The following is a 24859-nucleotide window of genomic DNA, read 5'->3' on the forward strand; positions in this document are numbered from 1 at the left end:
AGGGAAATTTCCACTCCTTGACCTCATCCTGAATCTCAAAATTACTCCTAGTAAAAACACAGTCAAATAACCCTTTTTCAACACAGTGCAGACTTGCACTGAATACAAAATAATTCATGGAGACATTTGTTGGACAATATCGTCTGAGGGATTCAAATGCCTCTGGTCATGGCTGATAAGAGTAAAAGGGAGCAATCTGAATCATAATTCTGGTCTTTTCAATCCCTAAATAGATGTTTCACTACAACCTCAGAACTATTTAAAAGGTTGTATTTCCTTCAAATTTGGAATGAAAACAAATTTTGAAACCTCAGAAGCTGTTGTGCAACAGAGTTATTATCTGCTGCTCACTTCTGCTCACATTATTATGAAAAGAAGAGTATAATCTCCTCTCCAGGAGTGAATGATTCACAGTAGTTTTCTGAGTCACAGAGGAACACAGCAGGTACCTTCACATATCCCGTAATTGAATAATACAGAGAAGTCGGAGTGTCCTAGAAGGAAGTGCTGGCTATCAGCAGGCGGATGATACAGTAAGAGCACAGGAGAAATGCTTGTTGGGTTCCTGGAGAGGGGGTGCACATTGCCGTTTTTAAACAGCTTTGTGATTTACAACAATTGCACCTAATGTTTGTGAGTGAAAGTCCTCCTAACCCTTTACACGAAGTCTCAGATACTCTCACTGCCAACTCGTTCTGGATCTGTTAATGGTCTGTGCTTTCCTTTCCCTGAGCGCCTAAGAAGGAGGGTTGTGGCAAGTCATGCAATCACAGATACGCTCTTGTGCTTGAAATGATGCTGGGCGGTGGAGTAATAGCACAGAGTGATCAGTCTTGTAGTGAAGATTCAGACAAAACTATCTGGACCAGTTTCTAATACCTTTAAGTCATTTTGATTAGTATCTTTCTCTCAAATTGTTCTGTCTAAACCTCAGTGGAATTATTTGTGCTGTTAAGTATCTTTGATATAAGTAAGGTGAGAACCTATGTCTTCAGTGGCATCAGTTCACTGAAGTCCTGGCCGTCCCCTTGCAGGCCCTTTGCAAAGGCTCAGAGCGCTGAGCATACATGCTTCTGTAGAACTACTTTTCTGTGCTTATGCCAACACATGGAGGCTGAAAAAATAGCACCTGAACTTGGATTCCCCCATCTTGGTTTTTGTTGGCCTGTTTCTGCTTCTTGGCATCATTTTCTAGCAAACACAGTGGTTCCCTCATTCTGGTTGATACATGTCCTAAATCTCATTCTTATTTCATTATTTCTGTGTCTTTCCTATATGTATTTTTTCCCTTTTGTCCTTGAGCTCAACGTTATCAGTACTGTACTATTTATGAGCTCTTACAGCTTCCTCTCACCATTATACAGTATATGATGCAATATTAGGATTTCTCCGTTCTGTCAAAAGGCCTTGTTTGCACTAATGCTTTGTCATTTCTCTTTTACATAGTTGAAAATGATGCTGAGTCTACCAAAGTGGGATACTGGTTGTCTTTTAAACTGTTTTATCTGTTGTTATTCCTTAGCATGTGTGCTTAGTTGATTTCTTTTCTCTCTTTTTTTTTTTTTGGAAGAGAACTAACAGCATTCATTTCCTTCAAATTTTATGTAACAATTTACTGTTAGAGTCAATGAGATGCAGTGTAAGCTGCTGCAAATCCCACTTCCCATAGAACATATGCTCTCTCTGAGATAAAGGGCTTTATGTTAAAGAAACACATAACAATGTAAGAGACAAAATTTAGTTATATAGAATTCCAAATTTGTGCTGTAGTATTTCAGGCAGTATGATTATTCATAGAATGAATACTGCTTCGCTAGAATCAGACCACTGGTAAAAATAAGTTAAAAGCTTACTAGGTTTTTAAAGTTTCATTGTTGATTTTCTTCCTCTTTTCTCTTTTTCTTCTAGTCAGACACAGAATTTTGGGATAAGATGCAAGCAGAATGGGAAGAAATGGCTCGCAGGAACTGGATTTCAGAGAACCAGGAAACACCAGGGCAAGTCACCATCTCAACCATTGAGAAGGTAACAGAGTTTTTTAATACAGCACATCCTTGCCATATTTAGATGAGCCACTCAGCTATTCAAGGGAACCCAGGAAAGTCTTCCCAGACATGGAAGCTAACTTTTGTCCAAGAGTTCGGCCTCTTTAAAAGTGCCTATGAGAAGGGTGGATTTAAAAGACTTTACCACAGTGAGAATGTATTTAGACTTGCATTCTCTCTGACTGAATTTGGCCATAAAGATCACAAAGGAAACTGCTGGATACGGGGCACTTTTGAAGATAGGCACTTAAGTAAGAGGACCAACTACTAAAAAATCTGGTCTGGAAAGTTCAAACACTGCCAAGGATAAAAACGATAGAGAGTCTGTCTCTCTCCTTCATTCCCTCTATTGTATGTTTTAATTTGACTTATATTATGTAGTTGATATTAATGTACACCCTTCACTTTGCAGTGGCAGAAAGGAAACTTTGCTGTCCTAATAGATATTTTGACCTATGAGCCAGCCGTTATTAGGCTAACATTTGCATTGATTTCTTTCCCCAAAAACACATTGTCTGAAAGCACATCCTTTTCAGATATATCTGACTGGACCTCTTTATCCAGCCCAAAATGGATCAGTACCTCACAACTGAGTAAAATTTAAAGGAATCCCAAAATAAATTCAGGGGCTTGCAAAACTGTTCTATATTTTGGAAGTTAATTGAAGGTTTCAGGATACTGACTGAACAGACATCAGGTTACAAGCCCCATAGGGTAACCCCCTGATGCATGTTTTTCACCATCAAATCCAGTGTACTGAGCACATGCAGTCAGTGTGAGTTGTTGCCATTAGCTTTGATGGGAGCAGGACAGCCTGACACATGAGTATCAGTAAGTGTAACTTCAGAGCTAAAGTAAAGAGACGAGTAATGTAAACGTCCAGTGACGCTGCCTGACGTGAATGATTTTTAAAAATTTTAAATTTAAATTTCATAGAGTAGTTCCTTCCTTCTTCATACAACAAAGGATCTTTACATCCAGGTGGAAAACAATGAGTCATTTAATTTTACAGAGTTGTCATTCCTTGCTACAGCGCTTCATCATGGGTCTATTAACTCTCTTCTCCAGGGCTATTATTTTCATACTGAAAATCCTTTCAAAGACTGGCCTGGTGCTTTTGAGGAAGGACTGAAAAAAATGAAAGAAGGGGACCTGCCAGTTACAATCTTATACCTGGAGGCTGCCATCCTACAAGAACCCAATGATGCAGAGGTAGTCACTCTTGTGCCTTTTATTCACAAAGCAAAAGGGGACTCCCTTTAGCATGCAGCGATGGAATAGTTTCATGGCCTAAACCTGTGATAGTCATGAGTGAATGAAACAGACTGAACAGCAGTGGTGGTTTTGGAATAGCATATGCCTTGAAATAAATTAAGGAGAGCTCTTAATATGATGAGACTCTGTTTTTGAAACTGTAGGAATTCCAAGTTCTCATTTAAAAGCTTTCAAAATGGACAATATTTCAAGCTTTTCATTCTTTTCCTGATGTTTTCAAACTATCTATTAAACGCTTACTGAAAAGATGAACATCTTTGATTTAACAAGAATGCTGACAAATTTTTTAAAGTTGCATCAGTTTCCAATACTGATGTTTTCAATGGGTGTATATTTAAAGTCTGTTCTCTGTGAAACCTGAAAAATATTTACAGTATGTGTATCTAGATCTCTTTGAATCTATTGCTACACTAAAATAAGCAGCAGCATTTTGAAAAGCAGAGGTAATTCTCAGACCCTCTAGAATCCCTTAGACCTGTACAACAAAATAATTGTTCATCATTTTCTGCAAAAGTCTAGTGACAGCAGAATCCACTTTAAATGTACAGTAACGCATTTGAGAAACCAGTATGTCTTCTTACACTGAGAGGATGCCTTTGCATCCATTGCTTATGAATGTTGTGAAGCCCAAAGATACTCAAAAACGGCACTGATTTGTACTGTTGGTATGCTTGCAATAGAAATCTATATTTAGCCAGTGCTGGCCAGATCTGCTACTTTATTCACCCCACTGTTTAACAGTGGTATTAGTCTGTAACTCTGCTTGCACTTGGGTACGTATAACAAATAATACAGTGATGATTATTTTTGCAGGCCTGGCAGTTCCTGGGCATAACGCAGGCAGAGAATGAAAATGAGCAGGCAGCCATTGTCGCCCTCCAAAGGTAGATGAAGATAATTGCTAAATAAGGGGTCTGATCAGTAATTAGGTAATGGAAGCCTATGTATATTTAACCTCACACTTGCCTTGTAACTTCAAGCATTTACTTAACTAAGGAAAGCATTGACACAGGTATAGAAATCTCCACAGTGACTTCAGAGGCACGAATATTTGTATTTATGTATTTAATCTATGCAATATTTAATCTAAAAATTTAATTAGATGCACAAAAGTTACATGGCCTGACAAACATGAATTAGGCATAATGCAAATAAAGTGCCTTTTCAATATTCTAGCCACTTGGCATATTTTCCATCGTCTGTCCTTTAATCAAGAAGTTTCTTAATTGGAATGAACTCCTTTCAGCTGCTGAATACTAAACTGAGAACATTTTTAGGTTGATAGAGATGTAAAGATCATGGTAGGCTTGTATGTAAAACGTCAGTTCCAAATTATCAGTATTATTATTACCTTACTGTAGTGGGTGTTCATGTTTCCACTTGAACAAAGTACCCTCTCCAAATTTAATTGCATTAGCAATTTAACCATCAAGTCATTTCGCCTAAGGATACTTCAATTACTATAACTCATTTATATGTAACTTATTAGTTTACCTGGATAGGAATCCAAGGGATTGTCTGATTTGGGGCTTGCTCATCCCCACCGTTTTAAAACAAGCAACAGTAATATTCACAAAATAGGCTAGATTCTGTTCTCAGTTAACGGTGTATAGCTGGAGAAAGACTACTGGAGTTGACTGGCTCTAGCTTTATCAAAGAATAATTGAGAATTCAGCATGACTGAGAAGATCAATAGGAATGGAAGAGATTTTGTCTTCAAAATACCTTTTCGTATAGCTGAAAGTCTTTAATTAAATTGTTCAACTTGAGTTTACACAAAGCTGCTCTTCGTGTACGGGGCAGATACTATAAAAATGAATCTACCCATGTTTACTATAAAAATGAATCTGCCCAACCAAAAGGATGAGAATAAAACCTGTGTACATATGTTTATGTATGTGTGTGCTTACACACAAGTGTGTGCATGCAAGTGCATGTGAGTGTGTAACACACTTACCACATAAAAATAAGACCAAGTCCCTTCTTTGAAAGCATGACTGGGTAGATCTTATCTGTGTGAGTGATTTTTGGAAGAATTCAAGAGTTGTGTGTGGCTAAAAAAATCCCTCAAAATATTTTTATTTTCTGCCTAGGTGCTTGGAGCTACAGCCAAACAACCTAAAAGCTCTGATGGCACTCGCTGTAAGTTATACTAACACTGGCCATCAACAAGAGGCCTATCAAGCTCTAAGAAACTGGATAAAGCAAAATCCAAAATACAAGTATATAGTGAAAAGCAAAAAAGGGTCCCCAGCACTTACCAGGAGAATGTCTAAGACATCAGATGAAAGGTAAATGCAGCATAAATCCTGATGGTGAAAACTTTAATGACATCACTAGAAGCAATTTTATGTGCTGTGCCCTTACCCTGTAGAAGTCCAGCCTGTTCCCTTTGGCAGAAACTCAAAGACTCAGTTGGTAGCAGCAGCCAACACAGGACATTTGGTTTAGGAACTGCTGGCTGTATGTTGTACCACCCCTGGAATTTAAAAAGAATTACAGCTAAAAAAGAGATGCTTCCCCTCAACTCCCATCATTTTCCTCTGATCCCACTTAGCTTGTCCACTGCCTCTGCGTTCCCACATCCTCACTCTTCTTCCACTTCCAAATCTGTGCTATGCCTGTATCCTGCTCTGTGTGTGTTTGCTCTTCCTATGATTCACCATATTGCCTGTATCCCAGCCTAGCCACTGGAATCCAGGAATAGCTGTTCTGCGGTGGGCCATGGCTTCAGTCTCACTAGCAATATTGGGAAGTAGCATCTGCTTGTTTAAAAGCCATTTCAGTTCTAAGCAAAGAGGCAGCGTAGTCATTTTTTCTGACCTCAGCCTAGCATACTGTAATAGGAGCTGGCAGCCATTTTAAATAACAAAAACAATTCATGAGTTGGCAGCCTTTCCTCATGTTTTCATAAGACCAATAAATAAGTATCTCAGAATTGTGAGATGCATAATAAAGTCACTAAAGGCATAAACACCATTCATAGACCCAAAATGCTGGGATTATCTCACGGCATGTCATTCGGAAGACAGGCCTTATATTTTACCCTTATCACTAACAAGCCTTGGGTTGACAAGATCATTTAGAATAAGCAAAAATAAAATATGCAAGTTTTGCTTAATTGCTAAGTGTGTTATTCTGCTTTGGCCTCATCAAAAACTGGTGTCAGTGGGAAGATTTTATGAAGCCTGTAGTGGGAACAGAAGCCTTAAATTTTGTCATCTTTCCTCAGGGGTCTTGGCTAGTCACTCTATCTGTGCCTTTTGAGAATGATTACTATTTTAGCTACTCCCGAATCCTTTTACATCTAGGAACTCATCCAGTTTTAATAGCTTTCATAAGCCTTTATGTTATCTTGCCTGGATTCATAGTTGCACTTTGACTTTACCATATAGGTAAACTCTGATATTCTGCAAATGAGTTTACAACAGCAGCTGAAAGTAAATCTGTGCCATACTGATAGTGAAGAAGCTTATTTTCAAATTTTAAGAGTGTATTACTGCTGATACATCCAGTGCAAGGATTTTAATTTCTGGCTATGCAATCAATATTGCAACATTTGCAAAGAACGGTAAGATGCAGCTTGATATTATTTTTCACCCTTGTCTAGCTCATTACTTGAAGAAGTAAAGGATTTGTACCTGGAGGCGGCTCACCAGAATGGTGATATGATAGACCCTGACTTGCAGACAGGACTTGGAGTTCTTTTCCACCTGAATGGAGAATTTAACAGAGCAATAGATGCATTTAGTGCTGCTTTAACTGTTCGGCCAGAGGTAATTTTATGCTTTTATGTTTTTAAGAGTTTAGTTTTACAGGCTGTTTTCTGTCTCCTCTCTTGAACAGGCCAATATTAATGAGATGTCACTTCAGCCATTAAAATTTTAACACCTGAAATAGAAATGTTAATCACAAGACAGTCCCATTTATAACAGATTTATGCATGTCCAAGTTTTAGCTGTGTGCTGATTAATTGTGCTCGTTATATGGCGCTGTCTATAATCATGAATCAGACCTTCACATTCCATGTCAATTAGGAGAAGATACTATTATTTTCTGCACTCTTCCTTACTTTGAGGAAAAAAAAAAAAAGCTATTATGTCCCTGCTTGACACCTACAGTAGAAAACTCTCATTTTCTCACCAGGACTATACATTATGGAACCGACTTGGAGCAACTTTGGCAAATGGGGATCGAAGTGAAGAAGCTGTTGAGGCCTATACACGTGCTTTAGAAATACAGCCTGGCTTCATTAGGTCCAGATACAATTTAGGGATAAGTTGCATCAACCTAGGAGCATACAGGTAAGTTACAAAAATGTATAAACAAAAAAGTCAGGGATCATATAAACATCTACGAAGTGAAAACTCATTTTCTAGCTAGAGTTATCTATGAGGCTATATTCTGATTTTTTGTCTTCATCTCAACTATTGCAAAAATTTTGAATGATATTTTACAAAGCAATGATGTTTTTCTCAAATCCACTAAGAAAGCAACGATACTTTTGTCAGATCCACACATTCTGTTTAATGGAACTACATAATTTCTATTAAAAACAGATGAATCTCTCATTCAGGAAGCTGCTTAAGTAGTTTTTTAGCTCTAAGTGCAAGTACTCTTATTATAATCAGTGGGATTATTCTCACACTTAAAGTTAGTCCTGTGCTTAGGAACTTTTCCGAAAGAAAATTTGAGTGTCCATCCTTAGGAGGGAAACTTCAGTTAAATTGTTTCAAGTATCTAATCCTCTGAAAGACACTTTTAATACGTCCCTCAGGAATCAAGGATGATATTCCAGGCCTCTATAAGAAGGGTCCCAAGTGACAGTTAAGATGAAGGGGAACTATACAGCAGTAAGAACAATTTCCCCAGACGTATGAATAGACTGAGCTCTGCATTGCTACAAGCCCTTTTTCTAACAAACAATAAGCAATAACAGTTTGTCCACTCGTTTAAGGCAAATCAGACAAGAATAACACAAAGAGACTGCAATGAACTGCCTTGTAAAATAATGTATTTGATTTTAGCATGGTATTTTAGAAAGCTTTACACCAGTCTTTAAGCATATTATCTTGCATGTTTCTTTTTTCTTCTTCCCTGCAGAGAGGCTGTCAGCAATTTTCTCACTGCTCTCAGTTTGCAAAGAAAGAGCAGGAACCAACAGCAGGTTCCCCATCCTGCTCTATCAGGCAATATCTGGGCAGCACTCCGAATTGCTCTGTCTATGATGGACCAACCAGAACTATTTCAAGCTGCCAATGTGGGTGATCTAGACATTCTGTTAAGAGCTTTTAACCTAGAGCCGTAATAAAAAATATCCACAAAGTGATTAAGTTGTATTAGGAACTAGAGAACTCTTCTATGACTTATCTCAAAATGACCACGTTTTCCAAAAGATCATGGCTGTAGATCGGTAGGGGGAATTCTCCTGGACATGACTCAAAAAGGAGAAGTTCAAAAGCACAAAATATTGTAAATAGGTTCAAAGTCAAACGATTGAAATGGATTGCAGCTAATCTGACAAAGCCCTGAACTAGATGACGCAGTCATTTCTGAAGAATCTTCATCCCATGCAAGCTATATCGCTATGTATACACACAGCTATACAAAGAAAAATATATTAGGAACAAACCTAGATAATCGTTCTTGCACATTAGAATGGTGAGCAACGCATCCAAGGAATCTGCTTAGTAGCTCATTGCACTATGCTGACGCCACTTTTCGCTACCACAGGGATTCCCTATCCTTTGGTTTCTTTCTTGAAAAGTCTTCTCAAGGTCCATCTTTAAGATAGCTCTGAAAATAAATGCATGTAAAATGGATGCATTTTGTTTTGACTATATTTATTAGTTGGCAGTCAACAAGAGCTTTGCTTCTGAAGGTTCCTTGATTGAATCTGGGCCCAATTCTGCAGGCTCATAGTGTTGCAAACTACGTGGGATGTAACAAGAACATTGTACATGGAGGTCTCATGGGATTAGACCATTTACTTACCGGAAGGACAAATGTTGCAAGCAGAAGCAGTAATTTGCACTAAAATTTTTGTTGTTTAAACCAGCTATCTCCGATCTTGGAAAGAGTATGTCTTCTACAAAGGCGCTTGTAGCAGGATCTGCACCAGTCTATGTACTTATGCACTTTAATCTTTCTTTCTGTAAAATAATGCTATGCTTTTATTTTTATTTTAATTAGTAACAACAAAATATACAGGATAGCCTTGTTGGCATAGAGGACCAAATACCATTTCCTGAAATGCGATTATAAGGTTTTCAATATGTTTTAAAAAATGCAGATACAAATAATATCTCTTGGAAAGACTATTTTATTATGCATCTACCTGGTATGGCACACATACATGCTGTATGTGAATTATATCATTTCAAAAGATAATAAGCCTGCAGATTTCTATTACAAATAAAGAAAAACTTCATAGGAATCAATGCCTGCAGACCATGCTCAAGGGAAAATTTTCCCTGAAAAGAAAAGATTGGTCTATATACGGATTGTAGGACTGGGACTAAGATTTGATCCTTTTTGCTCTTATGGCAAGCTGTAGCAAAACTCTCAGTGACCTCCATGATAGCAAACCAAATCCTTATCCAAATCCATCAGTATTTGTAGCTGCTTCCCCCCCCACAAAAAAAATCTTAGTTTAGCTGGATTGGATGAATGGCAAACGGTATTTGGGTGGCAGAGTGAGGGTGGAGAATGCACTGCCTCATGATGAAGGAATCGATTTGGGTGTAGTGCAAACATGTTTAGTTCAAGGTGAATGTGTTAGTCAAAGAAAGGAATAGAAAATTTTCAGGAGTTAATTTTCAGTTGCTGTTATTTTAATAAGTTGCTGATATTATTGCTAAATAGTGAAAGAAAAAAATTTAATTGAACAGCGAATGTTTTGGTACACAGTCAGGAATGTAACATACAGGGTATGTACTGGAATGTGTTAAAGTGGGAAAAACAGCACATTTCCTACAAGCAGCATAAAGAAAAAAAAATCAGTCCAATTATCTGTATCAAAAAGAAAAATCCAAATGCACAAATCACAGAGAAAGAAACTCTGGGGGAATTAGGCAGTTTCACCAGTACAAATCTAAAGTTTCTTGCAGCTGTATGTTATTTTGAGCAACCACTTAAAGGAAACTTGCATGTAAGATAGTCTAATCACTGCATCTAATCACCAAGTGTAATTTGTCAAATAAAAATAATCAATTCTCATTAAAATAAAAGGCTTACCCGTCACCCCCTTCCACAGAACAGAGGTGCTGAAACAGCTCCAGGAATTTTTGAATAGTGCTTTTTTAATTCATTGTCAATATATATTCCTATTTATCTATCAAGCACATAACGGAGTCCTGCAGTGTTTCCCTAAGGACTGGATATCAAGGACTGAGACTGGGAATGTCATTTTAGCTGAAGCGGGCTTGCTGTATGCATATCTGCTGACAACAGTTTGCTCTTTTGCTTTGACAGCGATGTGTGATGACAGTCCTGTATTGATAAGGCAGAGCAGAAGGTGCAGTGCAATTGAATCTGGAAAAGTGATAAGAGAGAAAGGAGGCAGCTTTGAGAAGAGGCTGTAAAGCAAAGGCATATGTGCTTAGATTTTGCTTGATGCCCTGCCATCACAAATGTTCTTCTAGAATATCCTCTGTGCTATGGTGTAGGATAATTAGTGCTTATCCGGAGGATTTAGATGTTCAAGAGCTTTATTTCTGTGCCTCTCAAATCAACAAACTTCACTGCTTGACTTGTCAGAGTCAGAATGACCATGGACACGCGTAATACGGATGACAGTTCACTAAACCTATTTTTCTCCAGAATGTGTATGAGTAATGTGGCAATTTTGTTAGATATCACTCGGACCCGGCATTAAAATCTAACGTAACTCCTAGCCCTGCAAAAAGAACAGACAAAGTAGGTAGCTCTCAATTTATCCCGGGATGCGCTGCTCAGAACTGCATGCATCTGCTAACACGTGCACACCARCATTACTGGTACCAGCAGAATTGCCTGCATAAACCCAGAAAAAAATCACTGGGGCTAAACTCTGCCTCCCAAGGGTATCCTCAGGCCTCCAAATTCATCCCAAGCACAGCAGGTCTGCCGCACAGGGGCCAGGCGATGAAAAGCCTGTCAAAAGAGCTTGTGCAGACCCTGGGAGATTATCCCATCTTTCTCTCCCGTTTTAGATAGTCTGTAGCCAGTTAACCACAGACTGCTGACCAAGGTGTTGTGCAAGGGAAAGACTAGAGCAGACTTAGGCTCAAAGGGAAGGGTGGCACACCTCCTCCTGCTCCGCTAGACACCAGGTCAGGCCCGGTTTGTGCAGGAGAGCGGCTGGTGACTGAGCTCTCCACACAAATAGGACAGGCTTGCTTATGCTAAGTAGTCCTTGGTAATTCTGGGGACACTGCTGTGTATGCTTCAATATCCTGGTTTTTTACCTTCTTCCTTAAGCCCCTACTGCCAAGCACTGTCAGTACAGAAGGCAGGATTAGATCTTGCTTTGGTCTTACCCCCTCATGGTGTTTCTTACGTATTCAGTGGCAAGGATGTGTGTTTGCCTGTAACAGCAAGAGGAAACCTGTGAGGAGGCTGGAGCATATTAACACCCTGAAGAGGAAAAGCATCTACTTGTACTTGTAACCAGGCACGAGGTAGGATAAATAAGCAGGGTGCTGAACTGTAGCAGATTGAGCCTGTGAGTGACAGACAGGAAATCTGGGTCCTGTTCTCAGTGCTCCCTTGGAGCTCAACCAAGTCGCAGTCTCCTTCCGTCCCCGACTTGCCCAGGTGCGCAAGGAAGGAAGAAGGGGAAGTAACAGCCATTGCATGCGATGGCTCTATATGAGAGCAGAGTAATTCTGTCATCTCACAGACCATTCGTGTGGGTGAGGTTGCCCCTTCTGTAAATTCAGAGAAGGTGAAACACGACAACTGTGCAACTGCTCAGGAGTAAGTAAGGAAGCAGTTTTGCACTGCAACTAGCAATTTCAGCAGAAAAGAGAACCTAAGACATTTCAGGATTAGGACTGTACAGTATGCATGTGATACCAAATGAAAGGGCTGCAATGGTTTATCATCATCTCCCCATCCTGCTTCCCCTTCTTGTTACTCCCCTCTTTCTCTAGAAGTGACTTATCACTTCCAGGTAATTGATTCCAGGTTGTTGAGTCTTTCTTCTATTTTATATATTTAATGCAGTTAAAAATGCTTTCCTAACCCCAGCTTTCCTAACCCTCTCCTCTGCAAAGCTTTATGAATATTTATGACCTGTAAGTCTGATCCATCAAGCTGCTGAACACTCAAATCCTGCAGACTTCACAGGAGTGTTCAGCACTTTGCATGATCGGATCATGTGCATGCATTCAGTTACCGGATCAGGGCTGACCTCTGAGAGCATTGCTCATGCTGAACAGCCACTGGATATGGAATAAGACTTCTCAATGAAAGAAAGCAATGAGCAAAGCTCATTTCTTGCTGATCTCTTTAAACTGCAATGACTAAATTCCTTGTTGCAAGAGACTGGTTTAGGTCAGTTTAAAATATCAATTTGATTTTTAGGTAAACACATACACATAATTGTATCTAATGGTATTTTCTTAATATCTGCTAAATCACAGCAGTTGTAAAAATATTGAGGGGGAGGTTCAAATAACACAAAACCTCACATATGACAATACTGCATGCAACTATATTAACAAATAACCATATTGAAATATTAACCCAAAGCATGGTGTAATACTACTTGCATATACATTTATGGAATGCATGCATAAGGCCCACACATAGGGTATTCTTAAACTATTGATTGGTATTTTCTATGGGATATTTAAAAAGCACTTTGCATCTTCTAAACACAAAACTGGAATTGTTCATGTTATGTAGATCAACATAGAGCACTTTTTAAATCCCATCCTTCTGTTGTGGATTTCATGCTTTCTTCAGGTGTTTAATTAATGACAGAAATCCATAGTAATAGCTTTTGCAGACATGTTTTGAATATCCTCTTAAGAACTAAGAAGATGAATATATGCAGCTTTCACAACGAAGCTGGGTTTTTGGCTTTTCACATTCTCTTCACAAGCCTAAACCAGATGTCACCAAACCAGAGAAAAAGATGCCAAGAACCATCGAAACAGATAGCTATTGTTTTGGTCTACATGTACCACAGCCAAGCTTTGCAAATTTGTCCACTAGCTCTGAAGGTGGCTAAGTGTCCAGCTATCCTGTTTGAAATACGCAGACCTTAAACTTCACAGGATCTGAGTAACTGCTGCATCCGCTTGTTTTGCTGATGCTTCGCTCAGCTGAAAGCTCAGAACATGAAGTTAGGCACTAAGAGCTAACACGTCACTTGAGAAAACCTGGTCCTGCCTGTCAGATGGAGAGGAGGACGCTGACAACACCAACAGATCAGCTGGGTGATGCCATGAACATCTGTAGCGCAAAGGCCTTCAGAACCCCAAAGCGAGCGTTACAGGCGTAACAACTTACAACGTTACTGCATCATTGCCTGCTGGAGCCAGTGAGAATCGGACTGAATCACAGATTGGTTGTAGATCTGTCTCATCTCAATGTGCATCTGCAAAATGACACACTAGTTACTTAGCATGAATAACCTGCACAGCTGACAAATGGAGGATTCTAGTCACCCGTGCTCTCAGCTTAGCAGTCTGTACAGTGAATTTATATCATAAATGTTTATAAGATACAATACTGAGTATTCACAGATAGAAGCGATACACAAAACGCACTGCACGTTGTGAAAAAAAAACTGGTGGGTATGCAATACAGTATTATCTGCTACTCAAACCTCATCTAGACTAGAAATCAGATTTCTATATAATAGTTTTATTACTGGACTGTTAAAATATATCAGAAAAAAAAGAAAGAAAAAAAAAAGAAAGAAAAAAAAGAAAGAAAAAAAAGAGGAGTACCGCACATGAAGAGACCACTGATGCTTTGAACAACCCTAGACAAAATGAGAAAGAATCCACAGAAAGATGAAAAGTCTCAACACACAAAGCAATAGGTGCTAGGCATGGGGGAGAGACAGTCAAAAGGAACCTAAAGTTTCCTAAAATCAGCTGTAATTTTACAAACGCTTGCACATGTGACATCCCATTGAGCAAGCTTGCATGGTCAAGACTTAATGTGCTTTGATCTTTTTTCCCTTTCCACATTTATAGAATGGCCCTGACATTGGCTAAATCTTTAATTTAAAGAGCCTTTTTAATATCAGTAACCTATTGTAAATTCAGAAAAATCAAAACATTTATATATATTTTATATATCAGAGTATAACATATCTAGAATAAACTAAAATATATAGTTTTGAAAGGCAGTCTGTGCAGCTTCTTCTATATGCTGTAAACTGTTTGAAAACCTTTGCAGTCTTGCATCAGCTTCCTTGGCTTTATTTTTAAGCCAACATACAGGAAAGAAGAGATCATAGGGTTTGCAAAGACTTTTGCCCAGGCCATCCAAAAAGCCCTGTTCCTGCAAAGACTCGCACTGCTCACTTAACTTTACCCGCTGAATAGTCCCTGAAGTTAAGTGTTCGCGCAAGGCTTAGCAGCAAGCGGGCAGCGGATGGAGAGGTGGGAGTTCGGCCCTACGCTCGAATGTTTACATTCCATTTTAAAGGTTCATATTGACCCAGACTGACAATCTGCGTCTGTAAGTACATACGGAGCAAAAGATTAGTTTCTTACAGCAGGTAACTTCGCCTCTGTATATTTAGTGCATTATCAGCTGTATATAATATTAAACACAGACCTGCAGTTTACTGATGCTTTAATTTGATGTTTCCTTGCACTGCTCTTTAAAATAACCTGTTTCCTCAGATATGAACTATGTGCATATTGGATGTGTTAAATTTATTAAGCTTATAGATTACTATTTGCAGAGCACCACAGTTCATGTAGTATTTTTGTACTGTAATGGCGGCATGCCTTCCTTTGGGTTTCCAGTGTGGGTTCTTTTCCACATATTAAACTGTATTTATTTACCTGTATTTATAACTGTGCAATTTTTAAATATGTTTTAAAAATAAACTTTGTCTGTGGCTTCAAATATTTCAAAATTTCTTTTGGATTTTAAGATGGTTTTGACTATAATTACTTAAAATGAAAGGAGGGACCTACATCTCTAAGTGAAATAAAGGATTTTTTTAATATGAGGTCTTCTTTCCTATTCTTTATGAAATAGATGTGCTTCTGTGCTTAAAAATTAAACCCAGAAGAAGCTTCTTCCTTATCAGCAGATTTTTTTAATAAACCCATCAAGTTACTCTGAGGTGTTTCCTTTTTTAATCACTTATTTTTATTCCAACAGCACACTGATCAATTATGCATACAGCTGGAATTTATACCAGCTGAGGACTGGCTCAAACAATTTTGCACATACACTTCATAGGAGGAAAAAGGAAAAGTCTATCAGATTTTTTCCTGCAGATCAGGTAACTGCACACTTAAAACAGAAGTAATATTACAATACATCTTTCTGAAAAAATGAAAAATGAAGTCAATTTTCAGTGACTGACAGACTTGCAAAGAAAAGTCAAATGTAAAATTATAAATGTAAAATGCAAAATAAGGAAATCAAGCCCATACTGTGGAATTTGAATGCAAGAACTTCAGAATCTTGCTCTTCACAATGTCAGGAAAGTATTTCTTCAAGAAAACATGCAATTTCATTTATTCTGATATGAGAAAGAGCTTTTCTTTGTAACTACATCCTGTCTAGTGCAAGCTAACACAGAAAATCCAGGGACTTCAAAAGAAAAAGTCAGAGAGATTCAGGGCCTTATTCTAAACGTTCATAAAAGTATTTTGCACCATTATTCAAGCAAGTTCCCATATCCCTTAGGGGCAGTTAGCTAGTGGTGACTTCAGGTTTGGCGTTCGTGCAAAGACGTGGAAGTGCTGAGAGAGCAGGCGTGACATCTTTTTCGGGCCTTTGCTACGGGGCACTGGGAGCACAGACACGAGACAAGAAGGGGAGAGAAGATTCAGATGTGCCACTGTGGACAGAGCAGGGAGCAACCAGTGAGGGGCTGTGACAACTCCAGCAAAGGGCTACTGAGAAAGCAAGCCAAAGTGGAGATGGGTCTGGGGCCTGATACCCTCAGTGGACATGTGGGTCTGTCCAGAAAAAAAAATAGCAGATACAGTCACGCTGTGCCTGTCGAAAGAAAGCCCTGTCAGAAAAGCTAATAGGAATTGCTGCCTATGGCTTTAACTAAAACAGCCGCTCCTAAAGCAGAAAAGGCAACAGGAGCTAAAAACATACTACACCTGAGGATCCAAGTAATCGTGCTTGACAGTGGCGTATTTTGCCCAGAGACGTTAAGGTTAGTTTAGTTCATGCTGCTCAAATGTGCCAGCAAAGAAGTAGCAGTAACGTCCATTAGTTATTTGCTCCGTAGTGAGCATGAACCAGGAACATGGTATGTTGTCCTGAAGGCAAATGAATGGAGCGGTTGGAAAGAAAGCATTAGTGCCAAATGCTATGTACAAAGCGCTGCTCAAATAAATCACTGGGAAGGACAGTGGTAAAGAAGTCTGAAAATATAATCACCTACTCCACACAGGCTGTCAGCTGTACGCTATCTTTCTTCGATATTTTTACGGCACTCACCTTCCCTCATCGTAGCACCAATGCCTCACTTACTCACATTACACTTGCAGCACGCCTGAGACACAGCGGTGCTATTTTCTGTTTTAGTGAGGGGGAACAGCACAAAGCTGGATGGGAAATGACAACGCTCTTCTACATCAACGTTGTCGACTCATGTTTTTCCAAGAACATCAACTGGCTTAAAAGTTGCAAACAAAAAATTCATTTCAGTTTAAATCCTATTTTATAGTTTTGCCATGTTTTATATTCACTCAGGGTTGGGGTGTTTTGCATCCATAGAGTTACCATGAGTCATGAGAAACCAAGAATCTCACAAAAATTTTTGCTCCCTGTGCAGGTCTTTTATTAAAATACCAAATACCATAACAACTGAAAGTAAGAAAAGAGGCAGCATCAAAACATTCTCACTCTATTCTTCTTAAGGTTGGACAGAAAAGAAAGAGGCAAAAATCTACACAATCACAAGATGTGTAAATATTTCTTTTTAATTTAAAACAGTTGCAACAATGTCATTCACAACCTTTCTCATCTCAAACACTCTCCAAATTGTTAACAGTGCTTCAAGCAAACAATTCTGAATGGTGCAAAATCAACTTGTACAGACACTTCCAGGATACAACAGTAAAACCTCAGAAAACTGAAAGGAAATCAGAAACTGATCTCAGTCATTAACGGAGGAGGGGGGATGGAAAGAGAATAAAAAGTTTTATCCAGTTACATATTTTGCATAGTCTTTCAATGCATGAAAAGAGCAAAGAAAATAAGGATGGCTGCCACCAGGACGGAAAACAAAAGGAATGAATTGGAGATACTTCTAAAACACTCTAATGAGCTCCAGTTGCATCCAGACCCAGAATTTGCATGACAGCTCAGGAAGGCTGCCTGAACTAAAGAAACTAGACTGATTCCGGTTTAGGTTGTACCAATGTAAGTCAGGAGTTATACTACTGAACCCAGCAGAATCACAAGTGATAGGAGTCCAAAAACATCCGGATTTGTTTTAAACAATAGCTTTGAATAAATTAAAATATGATCCTAATTATATTTTAGCTAGGAAGATTAAAAAGGACTCTGTGTCTACATGTGTTTTGGAGAGCAGAGACTGTGGCTCAGAATGAGGCTCTACTGGAAATCCAGTGTGCTGTGAGAAACGGGAAGAGAAATGGAAAGAAAGAGGAAATGTTGCTGAGTTTTTCTTCCTTCCACTCTCCTAACCTAAAATGCGTCACACAAAAATGTAAAATCAGTCCTAGAAATAAGTGCATTATTTGCTGTCAGCCCCTGGATTGCCATAGTTTTCAGGCGAGATTGTCTCAAACAGCTCACAGTGATCTTTCTCCCCCCATTCTTTTTTGGGAAGAAGCTCAAAGTACACCCAAAACTCTCTTACACTCATTGCAGTAGCCAGACACATGGAGATTCCTGTCAGCTATTGCTCAGGTTGCGCACTAAGGCCTGGCCCAGCACAGTCAGGCACATACAACTTCTGGCATAGAAAGTAATCCCAGCCTCAGATATTACTCATCTCTCCATTACAGCCTGTTTTACTGTGAATTCTGCAGGCCCCAAAAAACCCCAAAACAAAAAATAAAAACCTCTTTCCTAAGTTAGGCTGAAGAGTCAGGAGGTGCATCCTGCTCCCCCAGAGCTGCTGATGTTCTTCACCCATATCCCATCACAAGAGTGAAATGACTCAACTGGTCATTTGATAAAGGAGGGAAGCTGTGACTTTGGGAGATTAAAAAAAAAAAAAAAAGATCCTCAAACAGATGATTTTCAAGTACCACATTTTAAAAAAATCTGTAAGTCTTTCCTCTAGACTGCTCCCTGCACTTCTGACCCGCCTGCTAGCTTAGGCTGGTGGTACTCTAGAGTGCTGAAGTCACCTACCACTGCCAGATAACGGCCTTCCCCTTTAGTTTACCTTTTCCAGCTTATTACCTGCCAGCTTTCTAAGCGTGCCTGACATTAACTGAAATCAACAGCAGTCCCACAGCCACTCAGTTTTAGCATGTACCTGACTCTGGAAGAGTCCAAGCTCCATCCTTAATCCTGTGAGACCAGCCACGCTTCCAGGTGAATAATGAACACAGGAACAACTCTGTTGCCTTTTACTTACCCACAGTCTCTGAATAAAGCGTAATGGTCACCAGATAGTTTGTAAATAGCCCTTTAAGTTCATGAGGCAAGAAGAAGGCTGTTGTGTTGAACTTCCTTGGAATATAACTGGGCATTAAAAAAAAAGAGAGAGAGAGAGGCCTTTGAACTTCTTTACCGCCAGGAAAAAAAAAGTACAAATAAAGCTATATAAAAGTTTTTCTCTTCACTTTAAATACAAGAAATGTCACCACACAATTTGCTAATCCCACTTTCTCAAATGTGGCACTTCTTGGTGAAAGATACAAATACTAAAAAACCTGGAAGAAGGAGAAAATTTGCCAGCAGCTTTTATTTTGTCCAGAACTGGTGGCTCAGAAATTACAAGGCAGCTGAATCACACAGGAGCCACTTATCAATGTGCTGAACACCATTCCTGAGCATCAGTAGATACAGGCAGCTTTCCCAGCAATTCGGCACCATTGACACTCTACAGAATCATTGCACTAGAATTTCTCTCATCATCTTCTAAGATCAGAGTCCAATTAAAAAAAAACAACAAAAAAAACCCTACTGTGTTTTTCTGCTCTGCACGAGGCTGTATGGCCAGAGGGAGAACTCTCCCCCTCCCACCCCCCAAAGTTGGAAAAAATAAAATGCCTTACTCTTAACCAGATTTTTGAGTTCTCTTTTGTAGTGTGTAGCTGCCTGGATTTTGCTATTAAACTTGCAGGCTTTCACTGCAGAGAAGATGTAATTACGCCTCCCTGCCTCTCTCGCACTCTGTAAGGAGAATTTTTTTTTTTTTTGACTGTTCCAGTTTATTTTGAGGGTTCAGTAAAATTATGTGAGGTAACTCCACCAACTGCCTCTAAGCAGTAGCCAACACACTGTGAACCTTTGGGGTTTTTTTGGAATCATGAAATGTTTCACCTTTACCACTGTATTTTTTTCCAGAATAAATGTTTTTAATTACAATTTGAAAACCCACAGATATACTCTTCCCTGTGATATCAACCAAAACAAACCAAACGAAAAAAATAGGGCAGGAAAGGCCAGCTCCTACCTACCCACCCCTTCATCCCCGCCAAAGAAAATATAAACACCCTTATAGAAGGTGCCTGTTGAAGAGGTCATATTATTGGTGTTTGCAAGTTTCCACAAAGCTGAAATATCATTACAAGGCATAGTTTTTGTTTCTTTAAAAGGGGAAAGGGTGGAGAATCAATAAATCAGCAATTTTACTAAGCAACATCTCCCACTCATGGTTCAAACTTAAAGATATAAGCAACCTTTGGTGGAAAGCAGAATTATACTGCAAGTACTTTACCAGGGAGTTGATTTCAGTAGGAGTGTCAATGTTTTAGATGCAAATTTCCCTGCAACAAATAGTGGGACACTAATACCATCGTTAGCTCCTTCAGCAGAAAATAAATTTAAGTAATAGTCTTGCTCTTCCTGAGCTGTATGCATTTACTTTTAAAGTCAGTGCTTCTTTTAGCCATTTGTAATCCCGAATCTGTTGGAAGAAGTTATAAGAGCAAAACAAACATTCAAGAGAAGATGGAGAAACCTTCCTCTGTAAAAATGAAATCCACTATTTCTCTTTGGCAGAAAACATACATGTCACTGACAGGAGATCACTTCCATCTCCATTATGTTGTTAAGTTTAGGCATCGAAAATGCAAAACAAAACACTACATGACTGAATTCCAACAGAGAGAGCTATAGTCAACTTTTCTTATTGTAATGAAAATAATATCTCATATGAGACATATTCTGCTTTGAAGAAGAGTCACAGATCCCCTCCCTTTCACTTCATATGGGATATGATTTCCCTAAGCGGTCTGGACTCTGATTGAAAGCAGGGGCTCCCAGTTACCACGGACACAAGTATTTCTTCAAGGCCTTCAAAGGACACACGGACTGAACAGGCAAGAGTTGGGCTGAACCGACTTGTTTCTGTTCAATTCTGAAACATGTTTTCTCCACATGCTAGCTGCAGACTATGCCAGTAATCTACATGGTCTTTAAGGTATCCTTTAAAGTGTATAAATTTAAAACAACCTATTGTACATCTCCTAATAGAAATCTTCCCTCTAATACTTAAGAAGGCATCAACTGACTGTTCTTAAATAAACTATAAATATCCCATGTTTTCCTTTGCTTTTTGGCAGTCCAAAGGCTAGTTTTTTTGTTGGTTTTAGATTTTATCTTTTCTTAAACGTTTTTTGGCAGGTTAAAAAGGCTATGGCTTCATAAGGCCAGGTAATAGATCTGAGGTCTAACTTGGTATCCTGTGATAAAAATAAATGTAGCCCAGGTCTTTGGGAGGTCGTTCTGAGGCACAGACTCTAAGGTCATTGTAGATCACCCATCTGAAACAAAAACAAGATTAATTAAATTCCACATGTATAAAAATCATCAAGAGTTTATCAGGGACTTCTCAGACCCAAACTTCAAGGAGCTTAAAATCTAAATTTAGGTATCACAACAAGAACAAAAGGACAGAGAAACAGCTGAAGCAGGTTTGCCTGCAGAGTCAGCAATTGAAAAGGAAGAGTGATGTACAGAGGGATGTGTAGTTAGGGTTTAAATGAAGGAAAATCAAGGATCCCCAGTGCCAAACAATAGGAACATATCAAAACCACAGCCAAGATCTGTGTACCAGCCAAAATCCACAGTACTAGTGTTACTGGTACTAATATCAGTCCACAGTGTGTGGGTTCCTATTGATAGGGAGTGATAGAAAGTTGGGGGAAGCTCAAATAAACAAAGCCAGGTACAAAACAGACGCCCCAAAGTGAGGGGAACAGTTTTGGGATAGCAAGCATAGGAGAGCCAGTGATACGTATCAGCACAGACCTTGGCATAATTAATGCAGACTCAGTACATATGCAATCAATAACAAAATCAATCTCCCTTCAAAATATTCATAACCTTCATTTCACTGGTGGGAAATGTATACATGGTAACAACATGCGTGTTTACTCCGCAGTGCAGAACACCCTGCTCTACATAGATGCACATTACATAGAAAGCATTTGCTCATCTTTGTATTTCTCTCCAAATTCCACTCACCTTCCTTCTTTTTTGAGATGACAAACATAGTGGCCACTCATTGTGGATGTTCCCATGTGGCTGATGAACCCAAACAGCTCATATCCTGTTTAACAAATACAAATGAGAGCATAAGTCTTTCATTGCTGATGCTGCAACATGGAGCCAGGGAAACCCTTTTCTTTCTAAAACTAGAGAAACACCTGAGCACTTCTAAATCAGACTCTGCACCTCCACAGTTTACACTGCTGAGCTTTATGTACTTTACATAGCACTCAGATTCACTGTCAAACATTAACACACCCAAATCAAACCCACACAGATCTGTGCACATACAGCAGGGCTGTGATCACAGACACTGCTACAAGAGAGAAAACAGCAGCGATTCATTCCCAGTTCACAGAGAGCACCACCACATAAAGTGCCAGATACGGTGTTCATTCTGCACACAGATTAGCTGTGTTTATGAATGCGATCACAAGTCCCCTATAAATCAAACAAAAATGGAAGTGCTAACCTTCATCAGCCCATAAGAGAGAGGACAGGAAAGAAACCTCTTCCTTTAGTAAGAGGACAATTTTTGTGCTCAGATCTCTGGAGAACTCAGCATTCGTTCTTGCTCCCCACCCATTCATAACATTCACCAAGATTACCACTGAGAGTAAAAGGGTACCTTCTTTCAGGGTACTGCATAAGGACAGAGGCCTGGATTTTGGTGGAGAGGGTATTCTGGAGCCATTTTACAGTATCGTGTTGGTTATCAGGATTTCAGGCACTCAATAAATGGTCTCAGTCTATAAAGGCTAAGTACCATAAAAAATAATTATTCCAAATCTTTATTACCTAATGATAAATAATGTTTCCCATGTCTCCAAGAGACTTAAGGTTGGTCTTTATAATGTCAGAAACAAAGAAATGAGCATTCCTATATAATAATAGCAACCACAGAAACAAAATCAAATTGCTTGTTAATAATTTTTGGGAGACTATTAAGGCCAAGATAGTTTAGGGACAAGTGTGGAACATACACACTACAGTTATTAGAATAGGTGACTAAAGACACTTCAAAAAACATAGTTATGTATTATCTTTATCCTAGCATAACCACTCTGCTGTTGTATTGTAGTGCATTTAGATCTACAATAGGTTTTTCGCCTACTTCACAGCTTTGACTGCTGTACAAAAGCCCCATCTTGTGGTTTGTTGAGCAGCAGTAGTAGTAAGAGCTATGACTTACGATCTCAGAGAAAAAACATCACCCAAAAGTACATGAACATATGCAGGATACAAATTATACCTGCCATATGTAAACTGCGGAATTTGGTTCAAGGGATTATCAAATCCCCCATCAGACCACAGGAGGACACACACTCAGGTGATCTGTAACAGCAGTGTTTTTATCTTTGGGATGTTCAACCTTAAAGGAATTCAGCACTCTAGGGTTTTTTTTGTCCTTCTTTTATCTTATATCAATAGAAGAAAAATTAAAGCTAGAGCAGGACAGACTCTTATGCCGTGGCAACAAGAAATTTGAGCTCAGGTTGTACAACAAATCCAGGGAAACAGTTTTCTGAGCTAACACAGCCCACAGAGTGTAGCAACCCCATAGAGTCAGACTCAGCTTCAGAACCGGAGTATATTTACTGGGAGTAAATTGTCTGGGTCATGTCCAAAAAACACAAGGACTACCTTCAAAACTGAAGGGAGTTCTATAAATGGTATAAGTGTGATATAACAGCATGATAATCAATGATAAGCTGAAGGAGAACTTACTTCCAGGCCCATCTTTGATCCTGGATTCCTCTGACCCTGTCGCTGCGAGGATGTTGGCATTAACATTATTCTCCATATCCATCATGTCCAAAGCAGACTCGCTTTCTTCCTCAGGCTCAGGGTGGCTGAAGATCCATTCCAGTGCGCGCTCCAAATTGTTGTTCTGTGAGTCAAACAAGCAAAAGAGCAGCCTTTAATACCTTCTCTAGCATCATGCTACCACTTATATACCGGTCTCTGAACAGAATAAGGACCATGTTCAACAGCACTTGAAACATATAAGGCATATACTCTACCTCCATGGAAAGAGTATTCAGCATCGCACTCTGCAAAAGCTTGACAGATGGAAATGAAATCCTCCCACAACTATTCCCCACGGCCCCCGGGTTTGCATCCTCAACATATATAGTCCTTAGGCAGCCAGGACATTTCTCAACAGATGGTAGAAAAATGTAAGTCCTCCTCACTTTCCCCTCCACATTTTAATATTCATGTGAAACACATAAGCCACTCTTCCCCCAACCTAACCCAACCAAGTTGGGCATCCTGCTTTTCCAGAATGGTTCCATGTGCATCATCCACTCTCTGGATTTGACTTTCATATGTGTATTTCACAGGCTCCAATATGCAAATGTGCAAAGCATATCATATGAAACAAAACCTAAATGCTCCCAATAACTCATGGAACTCACTGTCGTCTTCAGTGCTTGAATTGCTACATTTCTTTGGAAGCCCATGGAAACGATAATGGCAACCATCTCTTCGGGAGGTTGGTTATCTAGTCCAACAGCTCCTAAACCAGTCACTCCAGTGGAAGCAACCCCTCCAAAAGCAGATACGGCCAATGGTTCCGCAAAATCTGGAACAAATAAACATTCATTATTTCATTCTTTTATCTCACTGAATTGAAAATTCAGCAACCAACACACAAACAAACAACAAACAAGACCTCAAAAGCAGCC

General features: G+C 39.2%; 2 protein-coding genes across 2 annotated transcripts in view; one reads left to right on the plus strand and one right to left on the minus strand.

Annotated features, from left to right (window-relative positions):
• PEX5L (peroxisomal biogenesis factor 5 like) overlaps nucleotides 1–8628 on the plus strand; it is a 41414-nt gene extending 32786 nt beyond the window's left edge. The window contains 7 exon segments of the mRNA XM_026061390.1: nucleotides 1909–2025; nucleotides 3114–3257; nucleotides 4134–4204; nucleotides 5414–5611; nucleotides 6931–7096; nucleotides 7467–7624; nucleotides 8424–8628. Of these exon segments, the coding sequence (XP_025917175.1) occupies nucleotides 1909–2025; nucleotides 3114–3257; nucleotides 4134–4204; nucleotides 5414–5611; nucleotides 6931–7096; nucleotides 7467–7624; nucleotides 8424–8628 (1059 nt within the window).
• Nucleotides 8629–19638: 11010 nt separating this feature from the next.
• The window catches only part of USP13 (ubiquitin specific peptidase 13), a 44889-nt gene continuing 39668 nt past the window's right edge, over nucleotides 19639–24859 (minus strand). The window contains exons 17-20 of the mRNA XM_026060623.1: nucleotides 24590–24756; nucleotides 23898–24060; nucleotides 22146–22230; nucleotides 19639–21442 (exon numbers count right to left, since the gene is read on the minus strand). Coding sequence (XP_025916408.1) covers nucleotides 21349–21442; nucleotides 22146–22230; nucleotides 23898–24060; nucleotides 24590–24756 — 509 coding nt within the window. The 3' untranslated portion in view covers nucleotides 19639–21348. The remainder of the gene's footprint in view (nucleotides 21443–22145; nucleotides 22231–23897; nucleotides 24061–24589; nucleotides 24757–24859) is intronic.

This window comes from Apteryx rowi, unplaced genomic scaffold (assembly GCF_003343035.1).
Source record: "Apteryx rowi isolate R43461 unplaced genomic scaffold, aptRow1 scaffold_10, whole genome shotgun sequence".
NCBI lineage: Eukaryota > Metazoa > Chordata > Aves > Apterygiformes > Apterygidae > Apteryx > Apteryx rowi.